The 25393-nt window shown below is 38.1% G+C and overlaps 1 protein-coding gene across 3 annotated transcripts in view; it reads right to left on the bottom strand.

Annotated features, from left to right (window-relative positions):
- AP2A2 (adaptor related protein complex 2 subunit alpha 2) overlaps positions 1–25393 on the bottom strand; it is a 57480-nt gene that overhangs the window by 19530 nt on the left and 12557 nt on the right. For 2 of the 3 annotated variants that reach the window (XM_063289307.1, XM_063289309.1), the window contains exons 3-11: positions 17210–17352; positions 14902–15095; positions 13622–13751; positions 11817–11918; positions 8688–8796; positions 6297–6447; positions 3527–3695; positions 2204–2341; positions 1317–1499 (exon numbers count right to left, since the gene is read on the bottom strand). In XM_063289307.1, coding sequence (XP_063145377.1) covers positions 1317–1499; positions 2204–2341; positions 3527–3695; positions 6297–6447; positions 8688–8796; positions 11817–11918; positions 13622–13751; positions 14902–15095; positions 17210–17352 — 1319 coding nt within the window. The remainder of the gene's footprint in view (positions 1–1316; positions 1500–2203; positions 2342–3526; positions 3696–6296; positions 6448–8687; positions 8797–11816; positions 11919–13621; positions 13752–14901; positions 15096–17209; positions 17353–25393) is intronic. The other variant, XM_063289308.1, reaches the window with a different exon arrangement.

The raw sequence follows: 25393 nt of genomic DNA, 5'->3' as shown, positions 1-25393 counted from the left end.
TACTGAATTGGGAAGAACAGAGGGGGGAAAAAAAAGGATAGAAATAGAAAATTGAGTTGCCTGCCTGCTTTTGATTCTGACTATTCCCTCCAATGACCTTGGCCCTACACATTGCTAACAAAATATGATCCTTGGGATAATATAGCTTTTGATAGCAAAATGGATGATCACTTAGGGGTTAGACAGATGAAAGATTACTTGCTACCTGCAATAAAAATAGTTTCACTGTGTTAAGAATAGCATACAACTTTCTTGAAAACTCTCTCCAAACAAGGTCTTGTCACTCACCTGCAGGGCAAGGCTCAGTTCTAAGTATGGGACTCATAATTACTAGCTGACTTTGACAACTGCCATCTGGCTTTTGACAGGGATAATGAAGCTGAGATCTATATGACCAGTTGTCAAGCCAGAAGAATTTTGTTCCTAACACTGGAGCCCAGGATAAATAAGCCATATAGCTTCTCTTTAAGGTTTCTGGTGCCAAATAAGTGTTTTAAAATGATAATGGGCCAATACGGATGCTATATGCCCAGATGATAGAAGATTCTTGACAGGATGAATTTCTAATATCACCCTGTCTCTCCTTTTGGTCTGGTATAGTTTGGTAATGCTACACATTCATAAAGGCACATTACATTTTCAAAAAACAAAAGTCATCACACTGCAGATCTTTTGTTAACCAATAAACCATCAGCTACCAAATCCACTCCTCTTTTTTCTAGAAAACTCTTGTCCCATGCATCAAGAAATACTACTTATAGACTACCTATTAATTTTTCATAGGTAGATACTAAAATTACATACAATACTAAAATTATTACTGAATACAATACTGAAGACACTAAAATTACAAACAAGTATTAGCACAAGGTAATTTTTTTAAAAATCAACTGATAGAACAATGCGAGGAAGAAATACAGTAAGTTAATATAAAGTTAAAAGATCCATTTAAAATAGTTTTTTTTCAACAACTACTGTCATGAGTAAGGATGGCGAGCAGGGGGCTCCCATCCAGACTGTTAAGCGCATGCGTAGCATTGAGGAATTGGTCACCCATTCAAAGAGACACAGATCGGGACCGCCTTAACCTTTGGGGTTTATATGTCTGGGTTTTTCCCACGCTTCTTCAGTTTGTTAGGATTCCTGTTAAGTACTAGTAATATATATTAGAGACCAGTTCATTGTCTCAGTGTGTTTCCTGGTTGTTAGGACAACTACTTAGCTTTTATTCATGCATTACACAACTAGATAGTTTTTATTATAGATTACAGTGAGATGCCAGTAGAAAAGACAGTCAAACAATAACCTTGTCTTACCTCAAACACTGTCTTTGCAGCATATCCTTGCACATCATCTCTGTTAATTACTATTTGAATTACTCTGTACCACACTTCTTCACTGACGTAGTCCCCAGCAATTCGAATCAAATTCAGTATGGTATCCACATACCAGGTGTAGTCTACTGCATATTTCTCAGCCAGAATTGCAACTTTGAGTACCTGGGCAAAAAAAAAAAAAAGGAATATGGGCATTCTCATCCATACAATAACAACCTACAGTGCATGCCCGCTATCCAGAAAAATATGAAAAGGACAGTTTTTAAAGCATCTTATTTTACCAGTTACTAAAAGCAAATAACCATTTAGTACAATACAAGTTAATAGTTATCCCTGAGCTAATAACAGGGCCCTGATACAGCATAGTTCTACAAATATTCTAATCAAATGCATATATATATATATATATATATGACTATGATCAGTTTGTATACACAGTTTAGTGCACTGAACAATGTTGGCACCAGCTTTTTTGTTCAGAAGAAAAATGTAGTAGTGCTGCCCATTTTAATAGGAAGGAATGCTTGCCATAACACTAAAGTCCATTTATGACCATTCCCAAACTGCCGACACGCTAGCTAATTATTCCTTTGAACAGTGTAAGAGCCAGACCACCATATTTCAAACCTCCAGCTGGTCACAATGATTCCTGCCCCCAAAACCATTTCTAACTTCATTGTTATATTTTCTTATTGAAAATAAATTCAGTTGCCATCGATATCATTGTAGAAGTGAAAACTATGCATTTCTGGAGAATCGTTTAAGATTCTTAAGCTTGACGTGTAGCACACCAAAACAAAATAAAACCCTATGATATCACATGCGCAGCATGCAATGAAAGCTCAGATACGTTTTTAAAAACTTACAATTTCTTCTCTAATAGAATAATCAGCTGTTTCCAGATAATTCAACATTTCAGCTACAATTTGCTGGGCGTTGCTTCGGTCACACATGGCATACAGGAGATCCACCGCTCTCTGTCGTACACTTACATCTCTCTCTGTCTATAAGTAGCATCACAGTTATAACACAAACGTTTTGGGAAAAGATATGAAAGTAGTCTTCAAATGTGCAAGTGTACTATAACACTTTGAGAATACTGAGATATTGAGAATTGGATCAGAATCAATAATGGGCAACTTTGTCATGACATCGAGAAGTCTAAATACTGTAGTACTTAGCATCAAAAAACTATTACTGTAGTGTCTGAAATAGCAGTTTTATTGCCAGTGGAGTTAAAGTTCCATCCTTGTACATTCAGTTAATTAAAAATATGTATATACTGCACAAAAAGAGAAAATAAAGCAGGGATGAAAGAAAGAATAATGGCCAATATCTTTCCTTATCCTTCTTGAGCTGGCTAGAAAGTATCCACGATTAGATGGACTATGCCAACATAGTAATAGGGCCAGCTCTACATGTTGTAGTAGCTCAGACAGTAGCAACAGCAAAGAAGAGGAAACTGTACGTCTTGCAGCCTGCCCAGCACCCCCCAAGCTAATTGATATTTTCAGGTGCAACAGAGGACAATATTCCATCTTCAGTTTTGAAGACAGATCCAAAATGGGCCATCATTTGCCTCAAGCAACAGAACACCAAAGGCCAGACCAGGCCAGCACTATGGAAGGAGAAGACAAGGAAGGGACAGGGATCAAGACACAGCAGAAAATAGGCGATGAAAGAATGGAAAGTACAAACCATTCTCAATTTCATTCCCAGTGGAGTGAATGCCTTCTTCCAAAATTGTGGTCTATCTGTGGTTAAGTTCAGCCCTAGCTTTACTCATGCAGGAGTCACACATTTTGAGAAAGTGGGGAACTCTCACACTATAAACCTCCCTCCCCTTTCTTCCTAAGGAGTTGCTGTCTTAGCATTTCTGCATCCCTCTCTTCTGCATCACCATAGATAAAGAGTGCTGCTCTTAGGACTCCCAGTGCAGCATTGTTCTACTTGCTAAATTTTGATACAGTAGGGCATGACAGAGGCTACAGTTCAAGCACAACCTGACTGGAAAAACCTGAACCTTATTGTGGGTTATGAAATGTTTTAAAGAGGTGCCAAGGAAAAGACAATTTCATAGCCTTTTATTTTTGAATAAAAACTTGGGGATGACTAGGGAGAAACAACAAATAAAAATCCATTAAGCAGAAGAATCAAGGTTTTAGAAAATATACAGAACCAAACGTTACCTTCAATGCATTGATAACTGTTTCTATGTGTGTTTTCACAGCCTCGTGTGAAAATTCAGAGCTGGCAAGCGTGCACATGCTTTCCAGTGCTAAGTAACGAAGATTAGTTTCCCGGTGCTGCAAAAATTGGCCTAGCTGATTACAGGCACGCACAAGCAGATTTGGCTCACTAGGCAGAAGAGAGAGTGTAAAAAGATAACAAACCATAACAATCAGTAGCACAAGTGTACTAGAGAGCATTAATGAGAGTGAGTATTATAAGGTGGGAGCCAGTTTGGTGCAGTGGTTAAGGCATCCGGCTAGAAACAGGGAGACTGTGAGTTCTAGTCCCGCCTTAGGCACAAAGCCAGCTGGGTAACCTTGAGCCAGTCACTCTCTCTCAGCCGTAGGAAGGAGGCAATGGCAAAGCACTTCTGAAAAACCTTGCCAAGAAAACTGCAGGGATTTGTCCAGGCAGTTTCCGAGAATTGGACTCCATTGAACGGATAAACAAACAAACAGAAAAATTATAAGGTACCTTCACTACCATTAAAAGTGCAGCTAATATCTTCTGGAAGTTAGTAACAGCAGAGATACAATAATTACAATTCCATTTTAAAAGCAGGAAGCTTTATCTATACCATTTTAACAGAGCATTTCATAAGGGGTAGCAGACTGCATGTTGCGGTAATACAGCGAATGAGGTATGTTCGCTGATGTTCTAGTGATGGCATATTTACTTTCAATGCTGTTTCAATGAAATAAAAAGTTTTGGTGCTACAGATTTGCTCATCAGTATGGTTATTGGCATAGGAGGGGTGTTATCCTACTTCCAGAGGGATCATTCTTGGATTCAGGAAGTAACATCTGACATTCCCACATGATCACATAATACTACAAACACATAGGAATTAACCACAGGTGAACAGCAACCTCAACAATGTAAGAACCAAGACAAAATAATATCCTGCAATTGCCAAGCAGGTATATACAGATGGCCCCTGCTCTTCATCAAGATTCAGTTCCATCCTACAACTATGGATACCAAGACCTTGAATAAAAGGGTCTTTAAAAATGTAACTTACACATGCCCATCTGCCATTTTGCATATCCATAAAGTAACACAAAAAGCAAATTAAAACCTGTAGCTAGCAAAAATCTTTACCAGTTATGGTCTCTACTTAGCAACCATAGAAACGTGAAACCATGGATCATGAAACTATGGGCAAGAGCTACTCGCATTGCCTTGCACTGATTTTATCCAAGAAAAGCAATTTAACAGATTCTTGTGATTTTTCATAAGATTGCATTTGTTCTTATTACTCTATTCCAGCAATGCCAAAGTATCCCCTATTTGGGGACTGTTTTTATCCATGCAAATGCATTAATAATAAATGAGGTAATCAAAACAATTGTTGTTTTAATCGATTATTTTATTTTAAACCACCCACAGTCCCCCGATGGGAGGAGATGGGTGGTGACAAATTAAATAAATAAAATAAAATAAATAAATAAAAGGGACAATTATTGGCCAAGTTCAAAAATGTATGTCCTCTCAAGGGAAAGCATTTGAGGTCAAGATTGTCATTACAGGTACTCCTCGACCGATGTCCACAATTGGGACTGGAACTTCCATTGCTAAGTGAGGTGGTTGTTAAGTGAGTCACACCCAATTTTACGACCTTTTTTGCTGTGGCTGTTAAGCGAATCACTGTGGTCATTAAGCAAATCACTGCAGTTGTTAAGCAAATCCAACTTCCCCCATTGACTTTGCTTGGGGGGAAGCCAGCTGGGAAGGTTGCAAATGGTGATCATGTGACCCCAGAACACTGCAACCGTTTAAATGTGAGCCGGTTGCCAAGTGCCTGAATTTTGATCACATGACCGCAGGGCCACTGCAACTGTCGTAAGTATCAAAACTGGTTGTAAGTCATTTTTTTCAGTGCCATCGTAACTTTGAATGGTCGCTAAACAATCATCGTAAGTCAAGGACTACCTGTAGTCATTATAGGGCACAGAGCAAAGCTAGGACTGAGATGCAGTATGGGTGCAGTCATCTGTGACTGAGAATCGTTTTCAAATCATTCTTTTAAGTAGAGTTCTGAAACGGAAGATAATCTCAAAAGGAAAAAAAGTCTGCTTAAAACATCTCTTTCCTATCTCCCCACACAGGCTGCACCTGATTCACACAACATACTAAACGAACTGTGTTTCAGCTTAGCATTATGTGTGAACCAAGGAAATTCCAGATTCTGGTTAAGGCAGGGACCATCTGGCACCATAAGGTAACTGAGCTGGCACAGTGGCCCCACGACTGAGCAACCAGTAAGTCCTCCAGAAAGCAAACTGTACTGCAGGTACAGCTGCAAACAAAGCCTCTCCTATATGCCAGCCATTCCTTCTCTCAGGCATGCAGACAGCTCATTTTAAAAGTAAAACAAAGGGCTCAGGGAAAGAGTGACCTCTCCACACTCTACATGTTTGCTTCATTTGTTTTTTGGTTTTTTAAAAAAGACAAAACGCAAACCCAGGTACTGGCAACAGAGTGGGAGAAAGACCAGCTAGCTGTGGCTTGTTGCAGGTTCCAGTGTCTTCCAGCATGATCCTGGGGGCTTAAACTTAGAATAACTTAAACTGTTGTTTGAACAGCTCTGAATTCTTCAAATTTGGTAAGACTCAAGTTGGAAACTGCCACTGATCATGTCTTTTAAGTGACACGCAATTACACATTTCAGGGCTGTCTTAAAATGGTGTGCCAGTTTTCAAAGCACATTCTCCCCCCAGAGCTTACCTGTCATGGTGGATAATTAAACTGATCGCCTCAAACAGTACGGCGTTCTTTGCATTTGAATGCTGTACTTTCTTTGATTTTGGAGGTTCTTGAGCTTTGTTGAGGATAGTTTCCAGACACTCTGTGAGACGACCTCGTACAGAAGGGTCTTCTGGGAGAAAGAAAATCATTAGGCAAATTCGCTGAACAATGTAAGATTGTACTACTACTATGTTCCTTTTAATTGTCTCGCTGAAAAACTTAGCGCAATTTCCATGGAGTACCTAATGATTTCAGATCTAGGCAGCGGTTAGCTTCAATACAATACACAGCATCAAACACATTCCAATCATAAGTATGTGAAAAATGGGGAAAGTTACATTTTAGAAGGGAAAAACAATAGCAGCTTTCATGCAATACTCATGTTTGTGACAGTATTGAACTAAACCAAAAATTCCACAGAACATCTTCCTATGGCGCAATGCTCCTCAGAGCTGGGAGGCTTCTCAAAATGGAATGGAACAGAGATTGATTCTCTCCAGTGTGCTTTCTAGGATCAGGCAAATATTGAGTGAGGATTCTGGAATGCTGAGAAATCCATCCTTATAAGATAATCCAACAGTCATCATTTTTGTCTATATTATAGCTAAGTGGCTTATGGCTATGATAATATTGGAGACAAGTAAGCCAAGTTGAATTTAATGCAGGGGAACAATTCCCAGACAATCGTGTTTTGATGCAATGAGAGGACATTCATTTTCAAAGTATTGTAATGGTCTTGGCCTTACGTCCCACATGAGCAAGATGCGCATATAGAACTCAGGAATGTTATACTCGCAGGAGATGCTATTGCAGATGTTATCTGGAAGAGGCCTCTTCAACACAAGCAGCAAATACAGCACCTATCATATACAGCCATCCAGTCTCTACATAAGCATTGCCAAGAATATTCCATTACCATCCAAGACAGCTTATACTGGTTTCACAAGATTTTTTTTTTCCTGAAGTTTAACTGATACCTGTTTTCCTGCAATCTCTAACCTAACATTATCTTCCGTGCATCTGCTTCTTCTTCTGAATGACAAACTTTTAATTATCTGAAAACTCTAACTGCATCTCTCGTTCAACTTAGGATCTCCAAGTTAAATATATCCAGATGCTTCTCACTGGACAGTTCAACAAATTTCTCACCATATCAGTCTGTCCTTTCGCATTTCTCCAATTTGTAAACAATCTTTAAAGACAATGTCCAGAACGATATTCCAGAAACAGCCAGATGAGCACAGAAATAATGTAACTTTTGTTTCAAGTTCTGGACACTGTGTTTCTGATAACACATCTTACGACTGCATTTTAGTAGTGGTATCACATAGGCAGCTCGCACATCACTTAAGATTAACCAGGACATCTTTTCCACATATACTGCTATCATGCCAGATCTCTTCCAATCTGTACTTGTTTGCTGAACACAGGTAGTCCTCGCTTAACGACCACAAAGGGGACTAAAATTTCAGTTGCTAAGTGAAGCTGTCATTAAGTGAATCCAACTCAATTTTACAACCTTTTGTGGTTGTTAAGTGAATCACTATAGGCATTAAGTGAACCATGTGGTTGTTAAGCAAATCACGCAACTCCCCATTTATTTTGCTTGCCAGAAGCCAGCCAAGAAGGTTGCAAATGGCGATTACGTGACCACAGGATGCTGAAAAGGTCATAAATGCAAACTGTGCCCAAATCATGATTACGTGACCATGGGGACGCTGCAACGGTCATAAGTGTGAGGACTGGTCGTAAGTAGGTTTTTCCAACACCATTGTAAGTTTGAACCATCATTAAATGAATGGTGGTTAAGTGAGGATTACCTGTATTCTGAATATTTGCTGAATATTCTGAATTTATGGATGTTGAATTGCCTCTCACAGCTTTGGCCCAGAATCCTAACTTGCTTTTAATCCTTATTCTGCCTTTTATGTTGTCAGCTACAGTATCTCTCTCAGCTTTCTGTTGCCTGTAAATCTGTAAGGATTTCATCTATGCCATCATTTAAATCATTTATTTAAAATAGCCAAATGGCACTAGACCAAGGAAAGAGCCCAGCAGCATTCTATTAAAGGAATTGGATCCAGGAATGTTTGTTCAGCCAGCTGTATTTGTTCCAAAATAATGAGAACCAGGTATGCTTGTTCAGCCAGTTGTATTTATTCCAAAAAAAAAAAATCCATCACTGTGCAGCACTTTGGATTCAAAGGGGAAAAGTTGGTTTTGAGCACATGTGAGCATGCACGTAGCTATTCTAATTTCCAATACACTGCAGTCTCTATGATCAAATACATACTCTATGATTCTAACACTATTAGCTGTTCTTTGCTAATGAAAGGAAATGTGAAACTAGGATATTTTTCATTACTTTACCTGGTGGAGGATAGCACTGTAACAATCTCAGAAGCTTTACAGACAGCCATGGAGCAGGGACAAAATAGTAAGTATAATCCTGGAGATCAGTGGATGCTGATGTCACAATCTGAAAGTAAAATATTTGTTACTTTCTGATGACATTTTGTCAAACCTAGGAAATGCACAATGCAGATTCTGAATTTTAATGAAGTCTAAGAACAAGGGAAGAAAAATCAAGAAGATAAAACACAGAAGCTTGAGCACTGATGAAGTGGAAGATGTGTCAGAAGTTCATAAACATTCAAGCAGCTTCTTAGAGCAAACATGAGGCAAAAATAAGCTACAGATGTAGAATAATAAATATTTTTAACGTAAGTCACTACTAGTTTACCCAATACATGTACCAGGAACAAAAGACTGGAAGATGCAAACAAATGCACAATTGATATTTGATATATTCTTATTCTTACTGTTGTTTTTGTTGTTATATACTACCTTTATTTTGTACAACTCAAGTTTGTACAGTTCAAGGTAGTGTGAGGTGGCTTGAGCTAAGAGAAAATTTCATGCCTAAAAGAGGACTAGAACTCGCCATCTCCTGGTTTCTAGGCCAGCACCTTCACCTCTACACCAAACTGGCTCTAAAAGTGTATGCTTTTGCCTTTTCCTTTGAAGTCCAATAATTTTTCTAGAAAGGAAACTGTCCAGCTAATGGAAGACAGATATTCAGCAACTGCTTGTGTCAAAACTGAGGATGAACCAATCACCCAAAGCAGGAAGGGAAACTTCTCATCACCACTCAAAAGACACCTAAAATGGCATCTGGGGGAGACAGGTTTGCTGGAGTAACTTTAAAAGTTTTTTTTTCCCCTTATGAATATGAAAATGCACCAGTCAGGATGGGAGCATTGTGAAAGGATAGAGGACAGGAAACTTGACAGGGGCAGACAGAGCTGTGCACAGTTTTGAAGAGCTGCAAAAAATAATACGGGATGGAAAAGGTTTAAACAAGAAGCCTATGTGTACTTAGTTGTATCAAACCAGAATATAGTATCTGAATGTGCCTTTAATACTGCTTACTGAATTCACAATTATATAATTTTTTTTTAACAGATGGGTGGGAGAAAATATTGTCCTTGAGATTTGTTAGGAAAAAAAGAACAGAATAACCATGGATAGAAAGTGTTCATTTTAAACAAATTTTGATGAGAGAAAAAGGAAAAGCAGGCTGGGATGCTGAAGAGGCTTTGATATCAGAAAGAAAACAAAGAGAACACCATCTGCTGAACCATCATCAGACATTTTGCTGTTATGTCTGAACAAGATATAAGAGCATCACATGTAACGGGTGCAGAATTGGATGGGCTAGACCTGCACTTAACATCTTGGGACACAAATATGCATATGCACACAGCCTGCAGCATTTTGTATATTCATTTATACTCATGATTAGCAAAGGATTCTCTTCAATATGAGAACTCTTACCAGCAAATTCCAACAAATATAAAAAGCCCTCACAGACCACATTATCATAGAGAAGCTGGGCATCTTAGTAATGGGACTTGGGTATAATGCTTTGTTCCTTATAGATATGCTTCTGTACTCTATTCAGGCTTAAAAATCAGTTTAAGTAGTTCATAAGAAAGTAGAAAGATAATTATACAATTTTGCAAAAACAAAGCCCTAAGTCAAGAGTTTGTAAAGGAATGTGAGTCAAGGAATGTAGACTTAGCCCCACCATTAGTGAATGTTAAATGGCAAGTAGAGTAATAGCAGCAATCTTTTTAGATGTCCCAGATGCCTCATGGTCCCTTGGTGTCATGGTATTTGTTTGGTATTGGTCCTGGTCTGACCATCTCTTGTTGTCCCACATTACAGGCACTGCTAGATTTCACTTGGCTGGAATTAAGGAGAATGCTTCTACAAAAAGAAGTTACGGCTCACAGGCTGGAAAAGGACTTGCATTTCCTTTAAGAATTAAGTATTGTTTCCAGCAGAGGCAAAAGATGCCATCATCTCAGATGCTGTTCACTATCTATGATTGCAGTGTAATACATTTAAGTATTTAATAAAAATATACTATATCTTGCTCAATCTCCCTGTGACAAGGAAGAGGAAATTATGCTGGCAGAAGTCATTCTATTTATATAAAAGAATAATCCAAAGAGAAAAACCAGCAGGAGATTTCTGAAGCTAAATCAGGGGAATAGTATATTGTTCAATAGTGTATTGCTGAATAGAGGGCAATTTTCAAGACACTAATAAAACTAGGAAAAGGGTGAGCCAAATGAACCATGCACATGGAATAAAAAATAACAACACACATTAGAATAGAATCTACAGGTGCCATTCAGCTTGTATTAGTTTTTCCTGCTCCGATGACTAAAATAGATGAATTTCCTAGATGCTATAATTAAGAAGCTAATGGCTTTGTTCTAAAGGCCTCATCTCAGTTGGTAAACCCATAGAATTGGAGAGGGAGGGAGGGATGTCTTCCAGGCAGTCTTGACTCTTGGTGACGACTGCCTGGACAAGTTCCTGCCATTTTCTTGGCAAGATTTCAGAAGTGGTTGCCCTTGCCTCCTTCCTAGGGCTGAGAGTGAGTGACTGGCCCAAGGCCACCCAGCTGGCTTTGCGCCTAAGGTGGGACCAGAACTCAGTCTCCTGGTTTCTAGCCTGGTGTCTTAATCACTACACCAAAGGGGCTCTCCATAAGTATACTTAGGACTGTTTATAGCTATACTGAAGAGGTATATTTTATTGGGTGGTTTGGGGGAAAATAGGAGGCAGGAGTATTAAGTATGTTTGCCCACTTGCGTTAAGCAAAACATATACATATATACATATGACATAAAAATCTAATACTAATAACAGCGTGGGTTGAAAATATATTCTAGCCATAAACAAATGTGGGCTTCATAGATAAGTTATCAAAATCCATTAACAAAGGGCCAAGCGGGTCATTGTAAGTAAGCCCAACAGTGAAATTTGTAGTTAACTTACACAGTTAGTCACACTGGCCTTAGCATCAACCATACTTCAGTTTTGCAGGTGAAAACTTGAAATGATTAACCTAATCAATTATCCTGTTTTACATTCTAGACTCATTTTGTTCCAGCATTTATGTCTAGCCAACAAGCTGCTTACCCTACTGAGCCTGGAAACAGCCAAAGATATTGAGGTTTTAAATTCATCTGGATTCTTTTGGGCCAGAGTAGTGATCAAACTGGTAGCAGCTGTAACCACACCCTGAAAGAAAGCAAGATTACAGTTCCCTTAAAATTTCAGGCTGAAATCCATCCTAAGTACTCAATATCTTTATTACACAGAAAGAATACAGTTAGTTTCACATACCATATTTTAAGCTTGGGTGGATAGGAATTTCATCTTGTAATGATACTGATTTACAGTTCACAGTCAAGGTGTGTTCAGAATAATGTCATGGCAACAAACTCTCACCCTAATATTCCTAAAATGCAGAAGGCTTGGGGTAACTGGAAATAGATAGGTGTGTTACAGGATTGCGAGCCTGGCTGTTAAAACAAGATCCTCAGCTTCACAGCTGCTCATGAGATCATTATGTTCTTTAATTTGACATACGTTTTTCACATGGGACTTCAGGTGGTGAATCTCGGAATTCTATTCAAAAAAAGTAGAGCTACTTAAAAGTCTACTACTTCAAGTGAGATAATTTTTTTAAAAATCCTTAACTATAAGGAATATTAATGAGTAAGAACTTTTCATAGCATAGCTCAACATTCATCAACTAGATATTTTCTAAAGGTATTTGAGGGTCACTAAAGAGTTAACAAGCCTCGTGTGGCGCAGAGTGGTAGGTGGCAGCATTGCAACCAAAACTCTCCCCATGACCAGAGTTCAGTCCCAGGGGAAGCTGGATTCTCGGGTAGCCGGCTCAGGTCGACTCAGCCTTCCATCCTTCCGAGGTTGGTAAAATGAGTACCTGGCTTGCTGGGGAAGGTGACGACTGGGGAAGGCAATGGCAAACTACCTCACTCTATAGTCTGCCAAGAAAACATCGCGAAAGTGGCGTCCCCCCAAAGGGTCAGACATGACTCGGTGCTTGCACAGGGGACCTTTCACCCTTCACCAAAGAGTTAACAGGGCTTTTTAAATTACCTTATCAGGAAAAAGGGATACTGCAGAGCAAAATCTAGTTGCCAGCAATATTTGATCCAATTCTTCCCCCATGTTACCTTCTGGGCCAGCTGTGGATTGGCCGTCAGGAGCACCTGTTTTAAGTTGTTCCAGATCTTCTTCTCAATCCATGTCCAGAAGGTGGTGCTGAAGGACCATTGTTTAACCTCTAATTTTCCTCTTATTACCCTATGTTGTTAAACATCTAAGTCATCTGGAATTTTGAAGTGGGGTGTCATCTAATAACAATTCATTCTATTGTGTTTTGCCATCCACCTCCAAATAAGCAATAGATATTGTTGAGCATTACCTATGTTCAGTAATGGGTTGGATGAGGGAGAGCAAGCAGAAATTAAATCCAGACAAGACAGAGGTGCTATTGTTAAATATAAAACTGGACACTGGGACAAAGGTTCTGCCTAGTTTGGATTGGCATGCATTCTCCATGAATGAGTAGGTTTGCAGTCTGAGAGAGCTCTTTAATTCTCAATTATCACTGGATTCATAGGATAAGAAAAACGTTTATCCTCCATAATTCTGGAAGAAGTAACGGAGCCACAATTCCTGTGGGGCAAAACATGCTAAAAATAAAGGCTCAAGTTAGGCAGGACTTGGACAATCCATGTTGTTCCCTCGAGACATTATGTGGCTAGAACACCTCACACTTACGATCTGTGGAATATTTCCAAAACACTGGCTAGCATGGAACTATGTTATTTAATTCTGAACGTTCACAGTTATTATTTACAATATTATGAGAAAACCTCCAACTAGGAAACATGTTCAGCTGTGCTTACCAGATGCTGGTCATTGAGAAGGTGCACAACTCTTGATGTCCAGTCTCCCATTGGCACCAGATCAGGAGATGTTCTATATAATCGTAGCAAGCACAGGGCTGCACTTTGCTTCACACTATCCATGGTGTCTCTGCAAGACAAAATCTTGTCAATAATTGAAAGCATCTCTCCAAGCTCTCTGGAACAGATTTTGTTCGGCCCAGTTATATACTAGGAAGAAAACCTGGCCTTGTACAGAAGTAATGGGAAAGTAATTGCCTAGCTGAGCAATGGATTCTATAAACTTGAATGTTTTGTATCACAATGAGAAATGGAGATGGAGAATAATTCTAGGTTTCATATCAATTTGTTACTGAAGTAGCATATAACATTTCTAGTTACATCAATTTCTATAAAGGTATTTTCTAGAAGACAGTGGGATAGTTTCATAGATGCAGTTAATCTGCTGGCATACCCATCTAAATTTGGATGGAAAAAAACCATGTTCACCACCAGAAATATACATGTAACTGCAAAGTTCCTAAAGGTACCATCACAATTGGGAAATTAATGTAGCCAATACACATCACTTTACAATTCATACACTACTTCAACTTATCAACTTTCTTGTGTAGGACAAGGTCACTTGCCTCTGGGAACATTTTCTTTAGCGTACAAGGCCACACATCCCCATGTTATATTAGCTCAGTAAAACAGAAGAGCAAAGGTCTATTTATTTCCACTGCAATTAAACAGCTAGTTTTAATAAATCGCATTTCAAAGTTTAGATTTTCTTTAGAAGGCTGCCTCTTACTGTCATAAAGATAATATATGTTCACCATAACATGCAAGTGCATCACAAGAGATTTTTGTGTCATATGAACTTCTGCAAAACAACACAGAAATACAAATGGATATCCATAGGAATCTAGTGCTGCATTTAAACCAGAATGTAAGCAAGTTTATATTGATCAGAGTTACAGATCTTAGCAATCTAATAAAGCCAATATTAAAGCAATTTTTTAAAAAAATGTAAACACGACATCATAAAAACTTAATCAACACTCAACCACTGGAAGAAGCCCTTATTCATAATAAAGCAAACATGCAGGGCTCACAGATATACCTTTTAGGAGCAAACAGATCTTCCCTGTTTCCAATGTCAACATCAAAGAGGTTGACTTCTAAGCATGAACACCACCAATGGGAAAAGAAAGAGTGTTTAAATACAATATGACACTTGGTTACATCTAACAGAATAAACTAATTGCCTACACAATTAAACTTTAGATATTACTTACCCAGCGACCAGTATTTTTGGAATTTCTCCCGCAAATGCTTCAGCCATCTCTCTGCTACCCACATTGGCAATGCAGTGCAAAGCTAGTCCCATGAAAGTAGGGTTCCGGCTGGCTAAATCATTCTTGATTGCATTGTTTATCAGGCGTATCAACTCACTGTTTGAATTCACAAGTACGGAGATAAACAAATAACCCTGGAATTAAGAAAATAATTAGTGGTGGGTCAACTGGGGAATGTTTAACATGCCCTATGGCTTTTTTGTAAAGTGGTTCCTGCATGTAGATTATACAGATTGCTCAAGAATCATTTTTAAATCCTGGCCTGAAGCAAGATGTGTTACACTGCAGCAATTTTTCACTGTAGTTACAAATCAATGCAAATTTCCAATGAACTAGACAACTGGGGATACTGAACTAGACTGAATTAATTCAGTTTTGATTCTTTCAAAGGGTCATGCTGGCAAACAGCTGTATAACCAGAAAAAAACTGCAGGATTGTTGTCAATTTGCTCCCTGACATTCCTCAAAAAGATCACTCAACACAGAAGAACAGCTTTTCTGAAGCATCTTGAAAAGCACCTTCAGAAGGTCATTAGGAGAAAAGGACCTCATGTATGCATGCACATAATTAAGTACATAAACCTTTGTACAGTAGCCTTAACTTATACAATTTGAGGAATCAAAATCAGTGTCAGAGAATAACTGCCCCTACCTCATAGCTTCAGTGCAGCTAGATATTTGAAACTGAAATTTCAAAATACAGGAGAACTACAGTATGTCATCAGCACATTTTAATGTGCTACCAACAGCTGTACATGAAGGGAGATATGGGAAATTCCCATTGTAAGATTGGGTTTGTCCATGCAGGATAGAAGATCTTATAAAAATATATACAGAGCGTATCAAAGTCAGGCCCCGTAGGCCAATCACAATATGTTTTATTGATTTTATTACTTTCCCCCGGCCCAGAAAAAATGTTATTGTATTTAGGAATGTTTGAAAGTTATATGGCAAATGAGTAAGGAAATGTTCAGAAAAGATCGGCAACCAATTCAAACTTAATGTCATTTATATGATGAATTGTCTATGGGGCCTAACTTTTGGTACAATCTATTATTAGCTAAGTTTCCAGGGCATTCAGTTTTATTCTCTCTCCAATATCTACTATTGTAAGATAAAGATGTAATTGCATTAAATATTTCTAAACATTGTTATGCTGCTTGTAGAATCCATATTGAGATGACTGCTTAGAATTAAACTAATAGAATTAATTAAATAATTAAACATGTGTCTCACAGTTTTAGCAATTTTACCAAATTTTTTTGTTTGTATACTTTGGGTCTTTGACCACAATAATAAACTTGAAACCCATCTAGCTGTTAGTTCAGGCCTCATCCACTGTTTGCTTCAGCCCCACCAAGCATGTGGCTCCCTGCAGATTATGCCTGAGGGATTATGAACATTATTAGAAAAAAAGAAAATTGTATGCTTCAGTACAAATTTTAGACGGCAGGATGACTCAATATGCTGAGCCAATAATGATTCTACAGTGTTCTAATATGAAAAGAACACATATTTTTCTAAGACATTTGCATGTTATAAAAAATTGTGTTTATATATAGTTCTATGATTTAAAAAAAAAACCAGGCATTTTTGTTTAAAGTTCATAATAAACAGATTCTCAGAAGAAAGCTTTCATTAAATTAATTGGTTTATGAACCTAAACTGTTAAGTCAGCAGTCAAATTACTACTGCAGGCAAGCATAAGCTGTTATATTCTGAAATGCATCTAGTCTTACAGTGTTGACAGCTACTTATTAAGTAGCTCCCTGACCAATCTACTTGTCAGTCTAGTACTTCTAAACCTTCTTACAGCAGCACTGGATCTAATGCATAGAAAATTGGCTTAACCCATTTTGCTCATAAATGTTCTCTTACTTGGTGCTTCATTAGCCACCCATTCAGTATCAGCCTATCTTCCAGCTTTCTCATTTTCTTCACCTTTGCAAATCTTTTTTTTCCCCCCAATGTGGTCATGAAAACTCTCATATGAACAACATTTGGTAAAACAAGAATCTATTAATATAACATGCTACAACGAGGACTATTTCAGATGTACTGGACAACAACTCCCAGAATTTCCCAACCATATGAAGGGTGGATGCTATACTGGTTGGGTATTCTGGAGTTGCAGCCCTAAAAATAAAATTTAAAAAGTTTGAGCATGCCAGATTGGCAAATACTGTCCCCCAATTGAAGCCCAGCAGGTAAATATGATTTTACTGTGCAGGGATGAGACATTACTTACAATTTGTTTCTCTGTATATTTGTTTGAACTCAGGAGATTCACAGCCTCCATGTGGCCGAAATCAATATCATGCCCCAGGAGAAAAATGAAAAGCAGCTTGCAGACGTACTTCTTCTTACTGTAACCATCAAGGGCTTTATCACCTAATGAGTAATTAAAATAAAAGTCATAAACACTTAAACCAAAACACAAATGCAGCTTGCCATTGCCTTGCTTATTGTATTAAACCAGATCACAACTGCAGGGCACTTGCAACTTTCTTCCCAAATTTCAACCTGGAATGAATTCCAGAGCATGATCTTACATGAAACACACAGTTTGCTGGATATAAGCAATCTTGTCCTTCAGTGGTACCCAACTGAAATACAACTTAGAAATCCTATTTATGTTACTTGGAGAATGATCATGGAAAAATATAAGGTTTACTTAAATGATTATAGCTTGCTAGGCAAGAGGAGCTCAACTATTCTCTATTGTTTTCCCTAACACCACAAACTATTTTCAAGTTCCTTCAAACTTGCAGGTTTGCTGCCTTCTTGAATTTTTGCCCTAACATTTCTAGACCCCATCACCTCTTCCCAATACCAGATAATATTGAACCATGTCTCCAATGTAGACCCTGTGAAAATTGCAGCTACTTCCTGATAAGCCTGTTGTATTCCTGATAGAGGGCAAACTGTAATTTCAATAGTAACAACAGATCATAATTTATAGATTACTGTATAAGTAAATGATAACCCTGAGTGGGAAAAAACACTCCGGGATTGTTTATTTGTATTCACTTGAGATTAGCTAGATAGGGAAAAAAACCTAATCAACAGGGAACCAAAGCTAACTTAAAACAAAGTGTTCCATAAAAGTGATTGAAATTTGAATTTGGTTAAAAATTAAGTGGTACTTACATATCCATAAGTACAATACTTCCTTTAACTAGCGCTTATATCAAACTCAAAATCCATCTTGTATATTTTACAGGTAACAGGCTTTCATGGAACCACTATTAAGAAAAATACTGGATTCATATGTATTACAGGACTTCCCATCCTCAGAAAAAAGCATATTTGAGAAATGCATTCTGATAGCATTTTTCCTTGTGTTACATATTAACACATCATTTCAGTTTATATACTGGATCAATCAGAAGTCAGACATTACAATTTTACATTACTCAGAGCCACATTAATGTGCTGTTAATCTCACTTATACACTAAGGTTGTAAAAGTGTAGAGCACTCATCAAGGAAGCATGGCTGTGTGTGTCTGTCTGTGTGTGTATCCCCATTAAGATGAATATGGAAACTCAGTTGCATGTGTGTTACCCAAGACCTGAAATAAACAATACAGGTATTCCTCACTTAAAAACCACAATTGGGACCAGAAACTCCTTTGCTAAGTGGCATGGTCGTTAAGAAGAAAATCACCTGATCATGCCGGATTTATGAAGTCACCCCCACTGCAGTCATTAAGTGAATCACCTGTGGTCATTAAGTGAGATATCATGTGACTGCAAGTTGCATTTACTCTACCGGCTTCTCCACTGATTCTGCTTGTCAGAAGCCAGCTATGAAGTGCGCAAATGTCAATCATGTGACCCCAGGACACTGCAACAGTTGTAAATGTCCACTGGTTGCGAAGCACCCAAATGTCAACCACGTGACTGCAGGAACGCTAAGTTTACTTTTTCAGCATTGTTGTAACTTTGAACAGTTGCTAAAAAGGGCAGTCAGTAAGCAAGGACTACCTGTAATTGTTAAAGAGCATCATGCAGACTAGAAGAAGCTGACCTGAAAGTGCTTTAATGTATTAATCTGGGGGGGAAAAGTATGGTTCAGTCTAATGAATGCAGATCAACAGCACAACTAGCCATCTTAGATTTCTCCATATCACACATATATTTCAGTCACAGTTTCAAAAATGGCTGTTCTATATATACAAAAAAGACTTTGTTAGTAATTCAGTTACAGACAAATGGGAACAAGTTTGCCTCTTGGCATTATTCTCCTTGAAGAGACATAATGGATTCTAAATCACATTTGGCTGTTTGCACAGAACAAGCATCTGGAGATGTGGAAAGCAACTGGTAAGACAGTATAGACAAGGCCTAAAAATATTCATTCTCCTTGGCAACTGCCAGTCTCTAGGTTACAACATGGCTACTACTATCAAGCCAAGAAATCAGAAATTGGCCTGTACTGATAGAAAACAAAAAACAACTAAAGTAAGGTCTTATTCACTGCTCAGTCTGTCATCATGGCACAAACCATTACTCAACCCACTGTTTTAGATAACTATTCTTTAGCTTCCCTTCCACCAAGGTGGTGGTGTTAAAGTGGTTGGACTACAGTTACAGAGAACCTTGGATGAAACAGATTATTGGGACCTTTTCAGTCAAGATTTAGGACTGGATGTGAGAGCAAAACAACACTTTTTTTTTTACCTTTAGTAGGACTGGGATGGATGGAGTGCCACTATCCTGGTCCTGCTGGACCGCTTGGAAGCCTTTGATACCATCAACCAGCATAGTCTGGACTTGTTGTGAAGCTTGGGAATAGGAGGCACTATTCTTCAGCGATTTTCCTCCTTCTTCAGTGACTGATCCCAGTGGATGATGATGGGTGGTAAAAGGAGAAACCCTCTTGGGAATAAAACATTCTAGAAATGTACATTCTAACACCTTTGCTTTAGCAGGGAAGACTTGAGGGGCTGCAACAGACTTCAGCTAGAATCCTAGATTAACAGTACTATGTGATTTTTCTCCTCTTTTATAGCCTTTTTATTACTACAGCTCTGGTCCAAGCACACATGATGTTAGGAGCTAGGGCTAAAATGTATGTAGAAGGCAGAAGGAATGGCCTTGAAGGACAGGTGGAAGAACCACTGCCAAGACAATGGTCAGATAAGAAGGGCCTGAGCCTGGGCCAAGAAAGTAACTTGAGAAAACATCTCAGACAAGCCACTCCCTAGTTCACAGGAAGATGGAGGGAGGGAGGGGGAAGCACATTCAGATTTGCAAGATTCTGTTAATACAGCTGTAACAATAAAAATAATGCTGATCTACATGGCATTGGTTTTTTAGTCTGGTCTGCCTTGTAGGACTGACATTGTATTATGACTAATAAGCATGTCTGTATCTTTCCTCTTGAAGCTAATTGTTACATCACAGTCTTTACTCTGAAACATCAGAATTGAGATTACATCCTTAAGAAGCCAAGGATGATAAAATGGAGAATTAACAATGGGGCTCTGCAGGCAGAAAAAATACACAAATGAACTCTTAAGCTTTCATTTGCATACTACAGTAATTCTGAGAGGCAGGTATCCTTGGGCATTCTGAGTGTGTCAGCATACCACATGTATCTGCTAATTGCTCGGATGTGGACAACAGCAGGTTGGCTTGCGAGAAGTCTCTAAATTAGACATCCTAGTTTGCACAGAATAGTGTGAACATATTTAGGTAAAACTGGCCTTTGGCTATAACTGTGGTATACAAGCCAAGATTTGCCATAACTAACCAGGTAATACCGAAATTGGTAATCTACCCTATGTTTTTTCTAAGAATTCTGTGCAAGTCTTGATTGACCAAAGCCACAATGAGAGGCAAAAGTCAGTATCTATGGGTCCATCTGGTGAAAATAACATATTTGGTGTTTTGTTTTGTTTTTGACAGATTTATATGCTACTTTCGTACTGAAGCTCAAGGCAGCAGATATGGTAATCCCTCCTCCTATTTTCCCCCAACAATAACACTAAGGTAGGTTAGTGAATGACTAGCCCAATGTTACCCAATGAACTTCCATGGCTAAGAGTGGAGTAGGAACTGAGTCTTCCCAATGACAGTCTAAACCTTACCCACTACACCATACTGGCTTTCATATATACTCCACACTACACAGAAGATTGTGACTTGGAATGTAGAAGCAGTGAATGGTAAATGAATGAATGGAATGAATTTATGAATGTAATGAAAGAAAGAAAAGTATATGTTATGTGCCTGTAAAATTAAGAAAAAGGAAAGGATGTAACAGATCTGAATGCAGGTGATCTGATCCTATGGAATGGAATTGATAAATATATGCAGTGATGTCAAGGGATAGGTTTAATGCCATATTAAAAGGCTAAAATGTATGACAGAGAGTATGAACTGATGTCAACTAGATTGTTGTAGGTGTATAGGAAAGTAGGAATTCATTGGTTGGTGATAGTTGAATGTTATATTCCAGTAGGTGGTAATAACAGAACAACAGGTGTTTTGGGCTTCTCACAGTGGATAATATTTTGCGAAACATTACTTGCTTGGAATATCTGCACATTCCTTCATGAAAATGGTTAGCCACTTCATCTGTCCATCAAACAACTGATAGCAAGGGAATTAATTAGTTCCCGCCCTATCAAACTTAAAGAGATAAATTGGATGCTGAAGTGAAAGTAACAAGTTGCCAATATTTCTCAGGCATAATCTCTCTTCCTTTTCAATACTTCTGATTAAAGAAAACTGTGAGGATCTTGTTTTCTGTTGCCAGAAGCATGACCGCAGATGAGCTTTGGGAAACACTGTGTAATGTTCTGAACAAAAGCAACTGAGGGGGGGAAATTATTCTGTTATCTTTTTTTTTTAATCCATTCAATCATGTCCCATTCTTGGCGACTGCCTGAACAAGTCTGTGCAGTTTTCTTGGCAAGGTTTTTCAGAAGCGGTTTGCCATTGCCTCCTTCCCAGGGCTGAGAGAAAGTGACTGGCCCAAGGTCACCCAGCTGGCTTTGTGCCTAAGGCGGGACTAGAACTTATGGCCTCCTGTTTCTAGCCTGATGCCTTAACCACTAGACCAAACTGGCTCTCATCTGACATGAATAGATGAATGGGAATAAGATGAGAGAGTACAGAAAAAGTTTTTGGGACATTCACAGGGAAGTATAAAAAAAGAAGCTTGCTGGAATTATGAAGCAAGAAAGGCTGTGAATGAGAAAAATGCATACAGGAAAATGTTGCAAAAAAAGGAGAGAGAGAGAGAGCAAATGAGAGAAAGATTGGGTATCATGCACACAGAGGGAAAAAGACAGTTGCTGCATTTATAGATGGTGTGAATGGAGAAAAGTTGAAATCCGAATGTAATTTGCTTATAGAATGACTAGATTACTTGCTTAATGCAGCTGTATGAAGACAGCATTTGTTCCTGAAAACCAGAAGAATGTTCTTATTGTTCTCCTATATAAAGGGAAAGGCAGTAAGAATGAATGCAAAACCCACAGGAGGATTACTTGGACAAATATGCCCAACAAGGTGTTTTGTAAAATTCTGAACATTTGGGAAGCTGCTGTGCAATGCAGCTGTATGACAGGCAGGGGGTGTGCAAACCAGAGTTGTTCTTCTGCATGAAAAATATATGAATGTCAAAAATAGGGTTATGGTACATTTGTTGATTTAGAGTAAGTGCATGATAAAGTGAATAGGCTTGAATTATGGAATGTTTTGCATGAATGTGGAGTTGAAGGCTTGTTGCTGAATGTGATTAAGCGTAAAGCATGTATAATGAATGGAATAGTTAATGGAGAATTCAAAACCAAGCAGGGTGGTGTAAGAATAGAAAGATATGGAGATGAATAGTGAATACTGTTCATATACTTTTAGCTATGTTTTCTTATCTCATGCCATTATGATTATGATTCTTGATTATTTACATATTCCTAGTCTGTGGTTTGTATAATGTTGCTTCACCAAAAGGAAATACTGTGATGGATACATATATGTATAAAGAGTCCTTGGATTGAGGTAGAGTGCTTTTAAGAAACTATTATTTACCTGAAAACAATTTTATTAGTGAAATAGTCTGGGTCTTTAGGGGCTGAGGAGGCTGCTTAATGTCTATGTCATACCAATTATATATTTCAAGTAACCATAGTTGCTAAAGCTGTAGTTTACTTATGGGAAACTATGACTATCAACTCTTCCTTCTCTATTCCTACAGTTCTGAACCTCACATTAAAATCAATGCAGAAGAAACAGGAAGTCAGAATACAAGTCAGCGTTTTTCAAGCACAATGAGTGGGTCAAAAAGGAGATTTCCTTTCCCTGGAAAGGCTTTTGTTGAGCTGATTTAATTAGCATTGCTCTTGCACAATTAAAAGACAAAAACCTAGATATATTTCCTTCAAAAATGACTTATCTAAAGCTACGTCCTAAAATATATTTAGAAATATTTTCCATTAAGGATTCAGAGGAAGAACATGCATGTTATAAAATTAAAGATATGCATATTGATCTATAGTGGGATTTCAAGAACTAACAAGGTGCTTTGAAGATTGAAATTAAAGTATACATAATCAAAACTGAACTATAAATCATGAAGCCAACCACATTAGCATAAAAAAATTATATTGAGATACTGTATCTCTAGACAGATGGTATGTTATAATGCAAGTTCTTCAGTTCACCATTTTTCCTTTGTAATAGGCTTTTTTGTTTTTAAAAGAATCCAGTGGAAAGTATGTGATAAACATGCACAGAAGCACAACATGCATTATATTGGTATATGCATTCCATGAAGTATACTTGTGATAAACCAAGTGTTGAGTTTAATATGTAAACCAAACCAATTGTAGCCTATTAATGAATCTGATATAGAAGTGGTAAGGAAGAAGAGAATTTTAAGAACCAGAAAAGATGTAAAGGGGCCAGCAAAAATCCATATTCCTTTACCTTCAGTTGGATAGCCAGATATCTGAGTTCAGTTCAAAATGCTGATTTTTTTTACCTAAAAAAACCCTATCAGAAACCCTATTATCTCTAGGACAACTCTTTCAAATACGAAATCTTCCTGTAGAAGATCTGTATCTCCAGCTCTGCCGAAAGTAATGCGTGCTGGATTTTTTATAATTAATTAATTCACATTTGTTCTGGCAGCCCAACTCCAATTGATCTTCAAGAGATGCAGAGTCTTTCCTGTTGGAACTCTGGAATATCTTCTCACCAAACAGCAACATGAGTCTGTCGCTTTCCCAAAATTTACTCTCTTAAACTGGGCCACCAGGATTAAGCGGAGACTGCCAAACATTTTGGCAGTTTCTACCATACAGATATGAGAACACTTAACTATCTTGGCAAGAACTGAGAAATGAAGTAACTTCTTGAATTTGTAATTTCTACAAACCTTTAAGTGCAATCAGTAAGTTGGCAAATATTATGAGAAAGATGTCTGCCACCATCTAAACTAGTAAGAAAGTTTTCCTCTCTCCTTTCTAGGAAGATTTTAGGGGACAAATTCAGGAGCATTTAAGGGACTGTTTCTATCTTCATGGTAGTATCTTGACATGCAGCACTTCGGTCTACTTATATTTATGACATACCGGATGTTATATACTAGGAAGTAAGCATAAACTAAATAACACAATGGAAGAAATTCAATTAACCACATTAAAGTGACAGTAGATTCCAGGATCTAATTAATTTACATTGCTGATGATAATCCCAAAGACTACAAGTCTCCAGGGCCACTGACTAGTACAACTGGCCATAATTCACTTCAGTGCATTCAATTGACAAGGCTGATTTTTGGGGATACAGGAGACGTATCTTCATGTGCATAAGAACCAAACACATACATTTATATTAGTGTGTTCTGTTCCTCTGGAGGATTGCTTTGTTTTTGTTCGGGGAGATTAAAATTGTATAATATTAAAAAGGAGAAAGGAAAAAACCGGTAAGATATCACATATTTGTATCTTATATTTTCCCCCCTTCCTTTTTGTGTAATATTTTAAAGAAAAAAATGAACTGATTTCATGTCTTGCTTCAGAAGTCTCAAACTCAGCTCAGACATCAATGTTTTCTAATACTGTCACACTGCTTCACTCAGATGTGCATTGTTCTTTCCACTTTTAAAGTATAGAGCTGTATACAATGTTTCCTTAAAGGTAGAATTCAGCTAATGATTTCCATTATCAACTTACTACTCTTCATTACATTTATTGTGGAAGAATGTGGAAAAGCCAGTTTGGTGTCGTGGTTAAGGTACCAGGCTAGAAACCAGGAGACCATGAGTTCTAGTCCTGCCTTAGACACAAAGCCAGCTCAGTGACCTTGGGCCAGTCACTCTCTCTCAGCCCTACAAAGGAGGCAGTAGCAAACCACTTCTGAAATCTTGCCAAGAAGACTGCAGGCACACACATACATGGAAGCCTTAACAAGTAA

Source organism: Candoia aspera, chromosome 1, assembly GCF_035149785.1.
Source record: "Candoia aspera isolate rCanAsp1 chromosome 1, rCanAsp1.hap2, whole genome shotgun sequence".
NCBI classification, from domain to species: Eukaryota; Metazoa; Chordata; class Lepidosauria; order Squamata; family Boidae; genus Candoia; species Candoia aspera.
Note: the sequence above shows the minus strand (reverse complement) of the source record. Positions and strands in the feature narration are given on the sequence as shown.